Genomic DNA, 16,221 nt, shown 5'->3' with positions numbered 1-16,221 from the left:
ATTCACAAGGTTCTTGAGTATCAAAGCGTAACGGCAGCTGCTTTTCTTCTTCCTCATTCAGTATCTTTTTAGAATTTTGTATTCCAATTCCTAGCCAACAGACTCATCTGTAAATGTTGCATCTGGAGTACATGTCAGAATAACTCGTTATCACAGCGAAGATTTCCATTTCTAGCTTTTAAGGAGCCAAATTTCAGCTTTAAAGTATCTGAACATTGTATTTGTGTCTCTGCAGAAATATCAAAATATTTCATCAACAAAAAAATAGGAACTTCCTTTCTAATTAAGACTGTAAATGGAAGACAGCAATTTCTCCAGTACTTGCTTCTTTGATACTCAAATTGCTAAGACGTTATTAGTGTTAATAATTCACATTATGTGATTGCTAAATCTACTGCAAAATTCTGCCACTAGACCCCTTATATTTTTGAAGGGAGTCATAGCCTGAGGACTATTTTGTCCCTAGAAGTGCAGGTCTTTAAAAAACTTTAAGGCTGCTACAAATGAGGCCACCCCTAATTCTTAAGAAAAAACAAAATCAAGTATTATTTGTGTTTATTCACCTTCTAGATTCCCTTGTCATGTAAATATTGTCCCAGAAACACCTGGAGGCACAGAAATTCACATCAGGTACATAAAGAGTGCACGATGGCAGATCTCAGTGGTGCCACTCATTTTCGTGAGTATGGAGGGAGTGATAACTCGAACATGACACAGCCACTAGCAAGTTATCCTGTCAGTACCTCTCATCTCAAGTGAAGACAGGTGTCATCAAGGATCAGGCATTACGGATGTTTTACCTTGACTAGGTACAGCATGTTCAGCTGAATTTGTACGAAGAAGTTCCTCTAGACTAGGGTTTCCTACAAAATACTGACAAGCAACAAGACCGTCTCACCCACGGTGCACTCTGAGTTTTCAGATTCAAGTGTGACTAAGCCATGGGCAATGCACTCACAGCAACTTGTACCTCACAGCCAGGAAGTCCATCAGGAAAAAATAAAAAGATGTCTTTTCAGTGTGGTAAGAAAGCTTTGGTGCTGTTGTAAAGCTGCAAGGGAGAAGTCTGTGTATGGCAGTCCCAGGTGGAGAATGAGGCTTGTGCAGAGCAATACATGAAAAAAACCAAGAGACAAATGACAGCAGAGTAGAAGTCCACCATATCCACTGCTGCCTGAGCCTACAGCTACTTGTCTCCCGGCCAGTGTCGATGTGTGGAACTGGCTGCAAGCAGCTGGGAAACCTGCCATGCCTCTGTGGTGCTCTGCTGTATTTGCTCAGCAATTATTGCAGCGATTTCACATGCATACCTAGGATCTGACTGCCTTTATTCATCAAAAGCCAAACCTTAAACTGTACATCCCCAGGTCATGCACAATTGCACACTGTCATTTATATACAGCGACCACTAAGGAAGTGTGTGTGATTATCAGAATATAACTGATCATTACCACACAGAAATAACTGCCTAATAACTAGGACAGTAAAATGCATATTTAGAAATGCTATTAAAGATGTAGTTTTGCTCATGCACGCTACTTTTTTCTTTAAAATAAGCTTGCGATGCTGCAAGTAGAGTCTAGATAGAAAATCCCATTTATCAAAGGCCAGATCCTAGTAAAACAACCATATCCATTTTACAGCCAGCTTTGAGGAGCAATCAAAGCACTCCTGAATTCTGATATTTTATCTACAACTGACTTATTATACAACAGGTTGGAAAGCCACTTCACCTTTCTTCCCTAGTGTTTTCATCTGTTTAATAAGCATAATAGGTAGCAACAGCTTGCGCTGCTAATATCACTTGAACGTTGCACTTGATAATTAATAAATAATAGGGTTACTTTGGTATTATGATACAAAATATAAGGTACTCTGAAGAAACTGTCTCGACAATTAAAGCACTCATTTAAAAAGGTGAGCCAGACCAGTCAACCAAAGTACTGAGTCACTTTTGCAGAGACAGGCCTTCAGATCTCTTTCTTGATTCCTCATTCATAAAATTAGGATAAAATATAGTCCTGACTTGCAAAGATAAAGCCAAACTCCCTGCCACAAGCAAGTCAACTGAGCCAAACCTCTGGCATCTGGCTACACATCTTTCATTTCCCCTCTGAGAGCCCAGCTTTGCTGTTGCTGGTTTGATTTAAGCGTTGCTGAGCCTTGCAAATTTATCTGAAGAAAATGGGAGCAGTAAGCTCACAGCATTTCTGTGAATAAGGAAACAGGAGTGGGAAGAACGAACAGAGGAACTGGGAGACAGGGGCTCCCGATTCCTGTTCAGGCCTGCCACTGGTTTACATGTGACTTTTGTAAATCATTTGATCTTTTTATCAGCTTTTTCCACTTGTAAATGGAATGATAACACACCGTCATCTACCAAGGGAGCGACAAAATATATGCCAGTGGTTTTGAGGCACGAAAATAACGTGAGAAACCACTGAAAACATAAATAAGGAAATTAATATTTCCGTGTACGGCATACCAGGTATTTGCCGTACAGCTTTATAAGGCTAGATACTGTAGTGACTGCTGAGAGACTGAAAAAGGGTAATCAATTTTTAATTAATAACATAGCACACTGTTAGCTAATTAAGACTCTATCCTAGCATGGCCATACATGTAGGACAGAATAAGGGTGCCCATACAACATTTTTTCTGTCACCTCCTAACTTCTCAGTGCTAGACTTCCCGCTCGTCAGAGAAGCTGCGTTATGTACTGCAAGACAATAATGGGCACACTGAGGACTATTTTCAAGGAAAAATTATCTAAAATCACCTCGAAGTGCTAAGAGCAGCCTCCTCAAAAAAAGACTTTTGCATAACTTGTCAGGAAAAGTGCACAGAAGTAGCATCAATCACTGGAAATATTCAAAAGGGGAAAAAACTGACAGGGACTAGCCGTATTAACAAGTTACATACCAACTTTGCACCCACTTTTCTCCAGAAATATCAGGGATGAGCTCTCCGCTTGCCAGCACAGCACGGAAAACTTGGACACCGGGTGCCTCTGGGCGCCTTGCGCCACACAAACCTCCCCACAGCCGCCACCTTCACACCCTGCCAGCAGCCGCCCGCGCCCTCACGGACGACGCTGGGGGAAACCCACAGCTACACCCTCCTTTGCACGGGGCAAAGAAAGAAAGAAAATAATAATAATAAAACAAACAAATAAATAAATAAATAAAAAACACTCCTCTCTCCCCTCGTGCCCGCGGCTTCACCCTGCAGCCCCTCGCTGCCTCCCCTCGCCCCCCGGCCACAAGATGGCGGCCGCAGCGGGGCAGCCTCGTGCCCCCCGAGCCCGCCCGTCGCCAGGCGCTGGCCCCAGTCGCCCCTGCCCCGACCTGCGGGCCGCATGGCGCCGTGGCCGCCTCCTGTCCTTCTCCGTCTCTTTCCCTCGGGGCACAAAACGCTGCCCCGACAGCCGAGGTCGCCGCCGGCGGCCCGGAAGCGTGGGGCCGCCCCCGGCTCCACCCGGTGGTTGGAGCGTGAGGGGAGCCCTCGCTGAAACTTCCTCCACCTGCTCCCTGTCGCCCCGGGGAGACGCCGCCTTGTGTGGAAAACGCCCTGAGGATGGAGGTTTCCCAGCCCGGGGAAGGTGTTTCTGGCCCAGGGTGGTTGAACGCCTCCTTTGGGTTAACGATTATTAACTTTCTGATGTGGGAAGATCAACAATTTTAAAAGCAGCCTGTGAGAATGCTGACCTTCAAGCTCAGTCAGGAACCACTGATCAACACGGCGTCCTTCAAGTTTAAAATAAAGGCTAGACCCACGAGGAACTGCCTCTAAAATGAGATTACAGGAAAGCTGAAAATACCTTCTGGAAAAAAAATAATAAATAAATTGGTTTTCAAAGAAAGCAAAGCTTTGACTGCGCTTCACCCATGGGTGAGTCCTTCTCATCCATCTGAACCTCTGCGTTCCCCTGCCCCACCAGAACTGTAACACCTAGTGGCTGATCTCGGAGAAATTTGTCAAAGGTTTTAAAAGATCTTCAAAGGTGAAGTTGCCTGGTTGTGGTTTCAGGAATGCAGGTGGCCAACGTATAGGAGATAAATGCTAAGCACAGCCCGAACTGAAGGAAAGGCAGCAGAGTGAATTCAAGCAGTTAGAGAAAGGAAAATTCACATCCATGAGCAGTCTTCACAGATGCCTCAGCACAGCAAAACCTTCACAGCTTGCAATCAACCACAAACCACAAATCTGCAGGAGGCTGGCCTTAAAGAACTATTTATTTAAAGCCTTTGCATGCTGCAGTCCGCAGGTCTACCTGAAATATCTGAAAAACTGAATCATCGTGAGCTGTTCCTGTGTCTGTCATCACACAGGTAGGAATTTGGTTTTTTAGTTGGTTGGCGGGTTTTGTTTGTTTTCCGCTGTGTGCTTTTGCTAACGAGTGGGCGCTTTCAGTGAACTTCTGGCCTGTCCTGGCCTACCACGTCGAGGAAACCTCTGGCTACATTTGCAAAAGAAAAATCCGGACTTTGGGCCTGTCAGGGTAGATGTACATCAGGATGAGCCTGGAATGCCTCCCGTTGTACTTTTCTGCTCATTTTTCACTTCAGGTTTCATTTAAGTGACAGGTGTCTAGGTAATACTGCATTCCAGCGCTGTATTTATGGACACACAACACCAGAGTGTCAGTGCTCCTGGGTTGGGAGCAGGAAGAATAGGAGGGAGATATCTGGTAATGGAGGAAGAGATACGTCAAAGATCAAACATTTAGAAATGTGGTATCTGAGTGCTTTGCCAAGGCAGCGCTGCTTGCTGCTCCTAAAAGGTGGGTTAGATGATGAGGGTGGATGTGGTAGGGATATTTTAGCAGTCTGAGCCGTGACAGTGATCATCACAGTAGAAAGAAAACTTCATAAAAGAAAAAAAAAAAAGTGTGAATATAGTTAAATATAAAAATAACTAAAGGGGAACTTGGCACTCTGTCGTTACCATAATAAATAAATAAATAAATAAAAATGGACACTTGATTAAACCCGTTTTAATTCCTACAGTAATATCTGATATCAAAATGAAGTATTTGTGTGCATAGGTAGATACACTGACATGACTACAATGGGAGTCTAAAAAAATTGGGTACATAATGCTGAGGGAATTACAATAGTACATTTATTTCCATTTTGAGAGAAAAAATAAGCCTGCAGAGTGGAAATTAGTCCTAAAAGGAAGGACTTGCTGTCCTCAGAGTTTAACCCGATCAACAGGCAGGCTTCTACTGGTGGTAGAAAGGTGAGCCTTCAGCTGAGATCCAAAGCAAGAAGCTCTGCTCCACGTGGAGACTTTGTGGGACTCAGTGCAGGTTGCATGTGTTGTTGCTGGCAATGGTATGGGCTGAAGGTAAGGTCTCATCTGGGGTGAAACAAGAAGGATGAGTAAGTGTAGGGTGATCAGGGTAAGGCTGGAAGCAGTCCAGCCAGGAAAGGTTGCTGAGAAAATGAAGATAGAGAGGGAACGTAACGCAGAAGTTGCCTTCTGTGAGGACTGTGCAGCTCTCAGAGGGGCTGCTTGGTGTAACGCAGACCCATTTGGCAGGGGATGGGCACCTTAACCTCTACCTGGTAACAGTTGGGCCAGGTATGGTGATGCTGTGCTTTTGGTTGAACCTGCTAAGCCTTTGCCACTGTGCCAAATTAGTGTTGTCTAAATGCTGAGCTTTTTCTGGGCGATGTTGCTGCCATCACAGTTTTTGAGACCATGGTTCTGGGCTCCGTAAGACAACGATGAGCCTAAGAGGGGTAACGGGGAGCGTGGTGCTGGGCTCTGACTCATTGCAACTCCAGACAGCCCGGTCATGAAGGTGAGAGGTAAAGTGTGCATGTGACTGGATATTCCTAGCTGAGACTCGTGCTGGCAACTGATATTTGCTGTGAAGCCTCTCATGCCGAGGGCCTCTCTACAAGCCCAGAAAATGAATCAGATTTCCCCAGTTCTTTGACTTGGTAATGGCCATGCTTTGTATATATCGTAAAGTCAAGGAATTTATCATTCGTGCTGGAGATGTAAGAACGGTCACTATTTCTAAGCAAGGAAAACCTAGTTATATTATTAAGCAAGCTTAGCACTTGTCATGAAACAATGCTATCTTAGAGGGAAAAAAAATCCACGCTGAAACATGAAAAACATGCCACTGGCATGATGTCAAGTGTCGTGTTCAAGTTGCCTGGGTGCCCTCAATATGAAGTTTGAACTTCAATTTCATTAAATTTACTTCTAGGGTGCTTTGAGGGAAGGTTACACTTGATTTATAACACTCATTTGGGGATAATTATATGTTTCTGTAATGCTTTTTAGCTTTACTTACTCCGTAATCTTCTTAAGGCTAATTTCTTGCTAATATTTTTTTTGTTTTTCCCTTTGTGAATATACTGCTATTGATGGAATAGTGGCTTCTTGTTTGGATATAATTGATGTTCAGTCCGTTGCCAGTATATCTTGCTGCATATATTCCGTGTTTGTTTCCTACAGGTCTGCTAAGGTTTGAACAACTTCTCAGCTGTTAAAGAGCTTGAAGTGCTCTTGAAAGATTTATTCACAGTTCATTATTAACACTTCATTTACTCACAGCTTTCATTGTAAATTTCACTGATAATACTGCTAGGGTATCTTACAGTACAGGCAGTATTACTCTAATAGCTGGTGTAAGCAGTTGGGAGTATTGCATTTCAGCTGATGTGGTTTGGTTTTGCATCTTAGTAGGAGCTTGTATTTACGTGGAGTTTTTTAGATTCCTATTGTAGTTATGTTAGTGTATCTACTTGTGCACATAAATACTTCATTTTGATATCAGATATTACTGTAGGGATTAAAATGGATTTAGCTGACTGTCTATTCTCCTTGTTTAGTAAAGGAGAAACTAAGTGCATGATTTATTTCTAAATATTGGTTAAATCTTATGAAGAGATATCAAAGAAGTAGGAAAGTGTTAATCAGTTTGTATGATAGCTTTCAAGGAAGCAAGAAAATAGTGCTAGGGAACATCCTTTTGTTACTTAAGTTCATACTTGCCAAAATAATAAAGCAAATGTAGGAGGAAACATGTGAGTCCAAAGGAAAAAGTTGGTGTACACAATGTCCATCAGTTAAGGAGAAAAACAGGTCATGTGAGGCAAATGGAATAGCGTCTTCCTCTAGAACCATTATGATTAAATTGGTTAACGACAGAGATGAAATATAAGTGAATATAAATATAGGTGGCCTGAAACATAAAAGCACTGGCAGTATGTCACAAGAATGATTTGTAACAATCCTTCATTTCATTGTTATATTAAAAAAGTCTCTTTCCTCCCGGAGTGTTCTTGGCGGTCACAGAAGAGTTTCATATAGTTTTGAAGACAGTTCAGATACATTATAACACCCATGTAGATTAAAAAATGTCACTGAAGGGATACAACTGAGAGCAAGAATGAAATTTGTTAATTTTTTTTTTTCTTTTCTTTTTTCTTCATCTCTGCAACACAGTTTGTATTATTGTGATTTAGCTTTTAGCATGCATGTGCAGGTAACATTAAACCTCAACATTTTGCTTAAAATTCTACAAGTTGCTTGACATTTAAGTCTTGTAGCAACAAACTGAATTTATCATGGTGTGATTAGAGGCAAGTGCAAATGCAGCTTATAGCGTAAGAAAGTCAACACCACAACGTAATGCCGTGCAGCAGGCGACTTTTACATACTTGTAAAGGTAAGACCTGATGTGTCTTGTCTGCATCTTACGGTAATTGCTGGTAAATATGAATTTTTAATGCTGCCATCATGGTTGTTTTATGCCTTTATTTGAAAATCTGTCTTGAAGAACTACACTGCTAATAAATCATTTGATGTAGTGCCCAACAGGATGTTCTTAGAAAAAATTAGATTGAATTGATTTCAACTCAAATCCCATTAAATAGACAAAGCAGTGGCTGATGGATTATAAGAAAAGCTTGGTCATAAATGAACTGCTGGTTTGTATTCCCCATCTGCAACCCACGAGCAAAACGATGACCAGAAAGGCAAAAAGTTGTTGTTTGAGCCAGTTCAGACCCCCAAGAACAGAATACTGCCTTTGATTCCCTTCACTGAAAGCCTCACTGGGTGCAGATGTGCTGGTTTTGTTACACCTGGGTTACTCGCTGTCTTTGGGCTGTATTCTTGGCTGATGAAAGTCAAGTTTATCCCTTCTTCACTCTCCTCAAAGTCTGTGGACATACCTTGATATATATATATATATAAAAACATATATATATAAATACATTACTCTTTTTTCCTTTGTATGTTCTTTTCAAAGTGTCAGAACGTCTGCCAGTATGTCTAGCAGAGTAGTGACTGCTTGAAGCACCCAGAAGTAATGATTGCATCCTTTATTAAAAAAAAACTACATTTATTAAGAATGGTCTGGAAGATAAAGGGGATACTTGAGCCGCGTTCTTGAAACACAGTGAGTGTAAGTGTTGCAAACAGGGAAAGACAAATTTAGGACAGCTTTGTAGGATTGTGGCAGCATCTGGTGATTTAGAGCTAATGAGGCTCTTTACCTCAGTGTTTGGGGTTGCAACAGGAGATATCTGGGTTTGTAATGAAACGAGTATGAAAGTGATGTACGTCCCTAACCAACAGCCAGCAGTCTCATCTCTTTGGATGTGCCTGGGAGCCTGGGCTGGCACCGTTTTCATCTCAGTAGCCATGTGACGTGATGCAGTCCTGACACTTGATTTGTTGGGGACTGTATGTAATCATTCAAGGTGCACTTACTGTACTGTAAAGGCTTCTTAGAACAGTGATGGTTTGCAGCCTCCTCCTGTTAATTTAGTAATGAGCACAGAGTTAATCTAGCCCAGATTATGGTCGGTATCCTTCAAGTAAAAAGAATCCTTTCCAGATACGACTCAAGCAGAGGAAGCCAATAATGTGCCTATTAAGGAGTATTCTCTAATAACATGAAGTTTAAGCACTTCGTGGTACACTTCTCAAAGACAACTTGTCAGGTGGCAAAGGAATTATAAAGCACCTTTCACCGGAATGATTTTATTCACTTTTTAATTGGAGCTGCTCAAAACCAGGTTGTACAAAACACTTCAAAATGAACAGCTCAGTCCTGTCAGAACAGAAGAAACAGACCGTGCGACCTAACAGTCTTTTTTGCTAAAATTATAGTCTAATTTGCCAATATTTTACTTTTCAACTAATGAGAAAATCCAACAGTTCCTGTTGCAGAAGCAGTTTAGGCATACATCACGTTGCCATTTACCCGCAGGTAACTACTTGCAAAGATAGATTTCATATTTGCCTCTGCCTGAGATATTTGCAGGAGCTTTTCTGGAGCTTTTTTTAGAATGGCTGATAAACATGATAAAATTGTTGTTATTGTTGTGTCCTGTCCTCCCCCGTCTCTTTTTTACTCTCGTTGATTTCATTTCAGAGAAAAACAAGTTTGTAGCATCAGCCGCCCAGCAAAGAACTGACGTTAGAGTCCCATGAAGGAAAACATGTGAGATTATTTAAAATAGCCAGTGGTGCAGCTTTACAGAACAGAAACAAAGGATTGGCAGCAGAGATAGAAATAATCAGAACCTGTTAACACAAGTGGATGGTTTGCAGAATTAAGGAATAATATTTCAAAACTCAAGGAGGGGTGGATCTGGGTTGCTGCATTTCAGAGGTCTGTCCCTGCTAAACAGATCCTGTAATATGCTAAAATGGCATCAAACCGAGACACAGATGATGATGCAGAAATTCACTGAGGTGTAATTGCTGTAATCCTCAAAATAACTGCCACGAGTCGGTTGGCAGTCCTAGTTATTGAACTACAAATTGTGGAGGGAGAATACGCTGTGATTTGAGACTGGCCACGCCAAATGTGCTGTCTGATAACACCTCGGTCTGCTGCGAATAGTGTCCCTCAAAAGCCCTTCCATCCTCAAATTGCAGTGCTGAGAGGTAGTAATAGGTATTTTGTGGAACAGGAGAAGTGGGCTCAGCCCAGAAACGCTTGTGACCAGTCTCTATTTCCACCCCCAACAAACCTGTGGGAGCAGCTTAATGCTTGGCTCTGCTCATAAAGGGAAGAATTGGGACCTGAAGGCATATTGCTTCTCTTCTTGGTTGGTTGCTTATAGGTCGCGTGGAACTGTTTTGCTTTGTTTTCTCCAACAAAAAATAAAACTCAAACGGCAACTTCCCTGGAGGTCGGCTTGATTATCTCAGTAATTTGGGGAAAAAATAAATAAATACATAAATAAAGCTAACTTAGGTGCACAGAGCATGGAAGAGGGGCAAGTCAGAAGAAGCCAGAGCTGGTACCTGGGTTAGTGCTGCATCCAGTGGGGCAGAGCTGCAGGGGCGCAGGCGGCGATGTGACTGGGGAGAAAGGAGAAGAAAATGCAGCACTGGAGGCAACTTTAAAGAGTTGCTTGTTCAGCATCCATTTTTTATTTTTAGTTTTAGTTTTTTAAGCGCCCACATGTAGGCGGATGCTTTGAAAATAGGACAGCGTGATGAGAATGACTGTTAATATTAAACATATTAGGTAATAGCTTTGCATAAAGTTGAATTTGAAAAATGACTTTTTTTTTTTTTTTTCTTCCTTTATTTTGCAAGAGTCTTGTGATATATCACCATGATTGGCTTCAGTTAAGTGCAGTTTGGAAACCCCTTATTGTTAAATCATTTCCTTCCCCTTTTTATAGACTTCTTTTTCTCACATCACCTGCCTCTCTGTGGGTAAATTCGCACGTAGCCAAGAAATGGTCCCGTCGTTTTTAAAAGCCCTCCGGGAGGGAGGGAGAGTTGAGAGGGATGCTCAGTCAGGATTGCTTTTGCACGTTCAGCCTCTTCTGGCAGGTGGAACCCCGCGGAACCTGACGTTTTCGAGAGCTGTGAAGCTCTGGGTAGCACTGATCCATTTTGTAGGGTACGTAATAACGTCTTAATATACTTTCTGTTGGAAAATAAAAGCGAGAGAATTTTTCTGTCGGAATATATAATGTATGAATGACTGCTTTAGAGACACTGCGACATAAATTATAGATAGCCTTTCAGATGCCGCACCATGTATTATTAATTAAAAACTAAAGATCTTCATCTACACCCAAGTTACACCCTGATATTTAGGCCACTGGAGAACGTGTTGCAGTGCGGAGCCCAGGCAGAATGCCATAAAATGCTGCCTTTTTGTCATTTCTGGGTAGTGCTTCAGCACACAAAATGCCCAGAACCTTCTCCTCCTGCAGCGGACAGCAGAGCTTCTGCTTTACGAAGAGGAGGCGTGAACAAGAATGAACTGATGTTATATTTTCTTTAAAATAGTAATAAAGAAAGAAATATTTATATCCTGCTTCGCCTGGATTATATAATTTCCCACATGGCACGGTGTGCTCCAGGAGATCTCTTTCTCTCTCCCTTTCCCTCCCTCTCTCTCTTCCCACCCCCTCTTTACGATGGATTTTAATGTTATCTGATGGGTGCTGTACTTGCCTGGTAGATTCTTTCTCACTTGGAGGCTTAGAGAGCAAATGGTGAAGACGATCAAAATTGTCTGATATGCCTAATAGCTGAGCCTCTGAGGTAAAATCAGAGATAAGAAAGCACGTAAACCCAGCAAGCCACAGTCTGTGGCGATTCCTTTTACATTAAAACACAAACAGCCCATCTTAGATGACTAAAATCTTGTAGATTCATATTAAAGAGTGTATTTAGGGCATGTGCAGTGCTTGTGGGGTTTCTTGTAACCCGAAGAGGATGTGCTATAATTGAGAAATAGTCCCAAATTCACCGTGTAAGGCAAAATATGATAAAAGCTGTTATCCAGCATGTCTGCAGTCACAAGTTTAACAGCTATCTGAATGTCTGCCCCAGTCCACATGGCACTTGAAATCATTTTTTTTAACTTGTTTTGCATGGAGACCTACAGACAGTTGCATGTTTGTTTGCGGTGCATGAAGCAGTGGTAAATTCTACAGTAATATATGTTTTTTGTGGCTTTTCACTTTTGCTGGCAGAATGGTTCATGCTGGGACCATTACACAGAAGAGGCACGAATCTCCTACAAAAGGGAGAGAACACAAATCAAGATAAATGCAAGCTACAAAGCACAGCCTAGAATGAGAGCTTCACACATCCTATAGCTCTGGCAGTGGAAACAGAGAAGTTCCTCGAGGAGTGGACCTCCTTCAAAGCCTGTACAGATCTGAGGTGCTTGTTGTCTCACGAACCAGATCTTGTCACAGCCTCCTTAAGCAAAATTTCCAAAGACTCCAGGGGAATTATCGCAGCCAGACGTAGCTCCCCGAAGTGCACACACGTTAAATTAAAATAAAAATTGGAAGGAGATTCAGTGTGAGGGCTGGCAGGTTCCATCATTATTTCTTGTGTGTGAAAAGTTTACGTTAATTAAAAGATTTTCTTTAAGGGATTTCACAGCACTGTAGAAAGACCCAAATTTAATTTAAGGACAATGACAGAGTTTTTCAATCAGCTTACGGAACAGAGGGAAAAGATCTTTCTGCAGTGTTTCTGACAACTGAACTCAGTGATAAAGGTTTTCAAAAGTCAGTCTAAAAAAGAAAAGGGAAAGTTATGCATTAGCAAAATAAAAATCATCGGTAATCTCGCAGTACAGCTTGTGAATGTAAGTCTACATTCACCTTGATATCTTTAAGGATTTCACCCAGGGAACTGGTCTGGGGCAGCGAGGGTGCCATGCACTTGTTTCCTTTTAGAGATGAGCAGGTAAGTGCCATGTGCTGGTGACCGAACTGAAGAACATTTCCCCCGTTGTCTTTCTCGGAAGCAGCTGCCTTCCTGAGCTCCTCCTTATATGCAAGCATCTTGTTTTGAACTGGAGTCCAAGTGGCAAACAGCCCTCAAGTGAATATTGGAATGAGTTTTTCTTTTTTTTTTCCTGCTGAATAATCTTCTGCATCCCTTGCAGAGATGAATGAAAACAAGAAGGAAAACAGCAGGAGGGATTTGGGGCACGATGCTCTGTCAGCCTGCGGGGGGATGGCTGCTGGGACTTGTAGGTTGCCTAGCGCTGCATCCATGTATTTGGCCAGTTGGCAGCTGTTGGAACAGAAGGGCCCTAATGGGTAAAAAAAGCAGGTTTCTGGGGCCAGTCTCACTGCACAGCCCAAGCACAGAGCCTCCATCCCTCGAGGCTCTTCTCCTTTCTGCATCATCTCCTTCGCTGCAGCCTTCTTCCCCCGTACCAGCCATAGGGGAGAGGGCAAGGGGTGGGCTGTGCCAAGGTGAAAAAGGATGTGGCATTGTAGGGGATCGGAAAGCACTGCCCCTTTTTCTGTTGCCATGTTCTGGGAAGCCCGCATCACCAGAAGCTGTTCTCGTCGTACCCTGTGAGGAACCCTCGGGGCCACAGTGATTCAGAGCCACGCCACTGAGTCATAGTTCATCGAAAGTGACTTTCACGAAATACTTCTCGCGCATTTTTTAGCTAAGTGGGATGGCTTCAAGGTCAAAAATTATGCTGATCCAAAGATTAATGGAAACACATCTGAAGTTCCAGTACTTAGAAGCAAGAAGTTTGGAAATGAGATTGAATCTGGGTCGTTGAGTTTAGGACAAGACCTCAGATGCAGAGGATGGAAGGTACCTTTCACCTTTATTTTGAACCTCTGACGCCATCAGGGACAACATTCTGGCCTGGATGGTGGAAAAATCAAATTCAGAATTCCAGTGCCTTTCTTTCCTGCTTCCCTGTGCTCTGGGGGAGAACAGAAGTGAGCTTTCCTCCTCTGCCAGTCACAAATCATGCCTTCTTCCATCACTTCATACATGCAGGAATGCACACGAGTACTCCTGCGTGTGAGAGCACTGGATACATCTCTCTCACCCACCTCCTTTAGTATCCTATAAGCAAACAGATTATTTTCAGTCTCCTGTGCAGGGTTTTGTGGTGCATGTGCAGATATGAAATCAAAGGATTTGGGCAACGCTGACATTCCCATCATGTTCCCACGCCTCAGAATAAATTGTTGTGGTTTTTTGTTAGCACACTGCAGTTCTGTGGGGCTTGCCTTTTGAATATGCTGCTTCAAAGCAGGTTTTTGGAAAGAGCTATTGTGGCAGCAGGATGCTGAGTGGTGTGTGGGCTGTGTGAAAGTGGCTCAGATGTGGAGCTCCAGCATCGTGGCTCGCGGGGATTATCGAGCACCAAGCAAGCGATGCAACAAAAGCTGCAAAGCGAAGGCAAGCACTCTCCGACTTCCACGGTGCAGAAAAACCAACACGTGTTCCTCCGAGCCTCGTCACCCGTCACGCTGTACAAATCAGGGAAGATGAGCAGTGGTGCACAGCAACCGTGTACAGTGATGTATATTTGAAATCCTCAAGGATAAAGCCAGGTTGTTGTCAGCAAAATGAGAATGATGGTGCGCACGGAGCAGCCGTTTAGGCGTGTGTTTTTGTCTCTGGTTGTTGCATGGGCTGCTTAAAGAGGAAGAACAGTGTCAAGGCAGACAGCCTAGGTGAAAGGCATGGTGCAACGTCTGTTTCCTAGTATTTAATGAAAGCAGCCAGAAATGGAAGGCTTAGCTTCAAAAGCCAAGCAAAAGTAAACCTAAAAATGCCATAATTGTATTCCAGACTGCTCTTCTTTCTGGAATTTTGTAGTGCTTTATTGATCTTTTCTCTCTTTTTGAAACCAGTCTGGTTAATACAGTCCACTGAAACCAGCAGGAAGGTTCTTATCAGCATTAGTGGATATAGGATCGGTCCTTTAGACATGGAGCTAGCTTTAGATGTGGAAGGATGCAAAATTAAATGTCTAAACATAGAAATATATTTATATGGATGTACTTAAAGTGTTTATACACAGAGAGATATGCACATACATAAGCTTAAAACATTTCTGCAGCAATCGTGTGGAGTGAATGCTTTTTGCAGGACAGTGGATTTCATGGCAGTCACTTATTATGCCTTAATTGCAGTGCTGTTTGTGAGTAATTTGGTGCCTTTCTTGCCAACTAACCCCATGTCACACCATATAAGCTACCTATTTCGCATCCAGGTCACAGATATTCAGGTGGGTGTACCTCCAATGTATTGTAGAGCCTTGTAACAAGGTTTTTTTCCTCCTGTCTTTGATTAACTAAAACCTGGGCAGCTCAGGTTTGCAATACATTAAAGGTTGTTTTTGTTGTTGGTGGTGGCTTTTTGTTTGTTTGTTTGTTGATTTTGCTTCAAGCGACTCATTGTAAGGAAGTTAATGTATTTATTTATTCCCTTGTAGGTGTAGAAATTTGACACTGTGTACGTAGATGTGTGTCTGTGGATACTGCACACAGGATTTTGTTACACATACTGGTTGTATGCCTCTCTCCTGGTTATTCTCGAAAAATTGAGGAGGAAAGTGGTTTTGGGTTAAGCGGTTAGAATGATGTATATGGCAGACGATTATGTTTAAGCGGAGCTCTAAAAATGAGATTGCAGGAATGCTATAAATATTGGCCATATTTTGAAGTGAATAGACATAGCACTCCTTCCCACATCCAAAGCTGCCTCGTTATATTTGGAAAGAAAAGCGATACCTTTATGCAGCACACGCATGCGTTTCCTTTGCTGAGTTCCCTCCTTGCTCGGTGCAGACGGTAGTCTCGCAACTGTCCGTGCTGATTAAACTGCAGGGAAAAACTCGTGTGTTTTTTAAACAGAGCAGGCCTGTGCCCATTATCTGGGTGTTGCAATGGAGCCCAGCAGATGTTCTGCCAACAGCACGTTGCAGCTCATTTGGACATGCTTGTACGAACACCAAAACTTCATTTGATACATATGCATACTACCGCTTGATGTTAAAACATAACACATTGACCTCTTTAGTCTGCAGGTGGTGCAAAGGTTTCCTCTTGTCTGAGGAGTCAGAAACTCCTACAGAAACTCCAGCCCAAGTCCTGAGCTACAATTTGTAACGTGAACCTACTGTGTGCCTTGAGAGATAATCTAATTGTTCAGACGGAGCAGGTACCAAAGAATATGAAAATGAAGCTCCAAGTTAATACATTTTTCAATTAACTTATTGCTGTTTTTTTCCCTATTTGAGCAGCATTGCTTTTTATTTAAGTGAGTTGCATGGTCACGGCAAGGCAGATGGGTACAGATCCTGACCTGTGTTATAGGGTAGGTTGGACACTGTGAGACGTTTCTTAGTGCAGGGCAGAGGACAAAAAAGACCTTGTAACACATGGTAAACTTACAAAGAAGAGTCTGGGCAAAGAG

General features: G+C 42.6%; 1 protein-coding gene and 1 long non-coding RNA gene across 4 annotated transcripts in view; one reads left to right on the top strand and one right to left on the bottom strand.

Annotated features, from left to right (window-relative positions):
• BANK1 (B cell scaffold protein with ankyrin repeats 1) overlaps positions 1 to 3,631 on the bottom strand; it is a 133,080-nt gene extending 129,449 nt beyond the window's left edge. Inside the window, exon 1 of one of the 2 annotated variants that reach the window (XM_084519431.1) lies at positions 3,348 to 3,631. In XM_084519431.1, the coding sequence (XP_084375557.1) occupies positions 3,348 to 3,360 (13 nt within the window). In that variant the 5' untranslated portion in view covers positions 3,361 to 3,631. Of the gene's footprint in view, positions 1 to 2,922; positions 3,064 to 3,347 lie in introns of those variants that run through there. The other variant, XM_084519432.1, reaches the window with a different exon arrangement.
• LOC311436882 lies at positions 3,631 to 14,837 on the top strand. Of its 2 annotated transcripts, none has more exons than XR_014693150.1 (2): positions 3,631 to 4,331; positions 11,991 to 14,837. It is a non-coding gene; the product is annotated as an uncharacterized lncRNA (long non-coding RNA). The 2 variants fall into 2 exon arrangements; XR_014693151.1 differs by lacking the exon at positions 3,631 to 4,331 and adding an exon at positions 10,663 to 10,903.
• Positions 14,838 to 16,221: the final 1,384 nt, after the last annotated feature.

Source organism: Aythya ferina (genome assembly GCF_964211825.1).
Source record: "Aythya ferina genome assembly, chromosome: 4".
NCBI classification, from domain to species: Eukaryota; Metazoa; Chordata; class Aves; order Anseriformes; family Anatidae; genus Aythya; species Aythya ferina.
The sequence above is the reverse complement of the archived record's forward strand: the minus strand, read 5'-3'. Positions and strand labels throughout refer to the sequence as shown.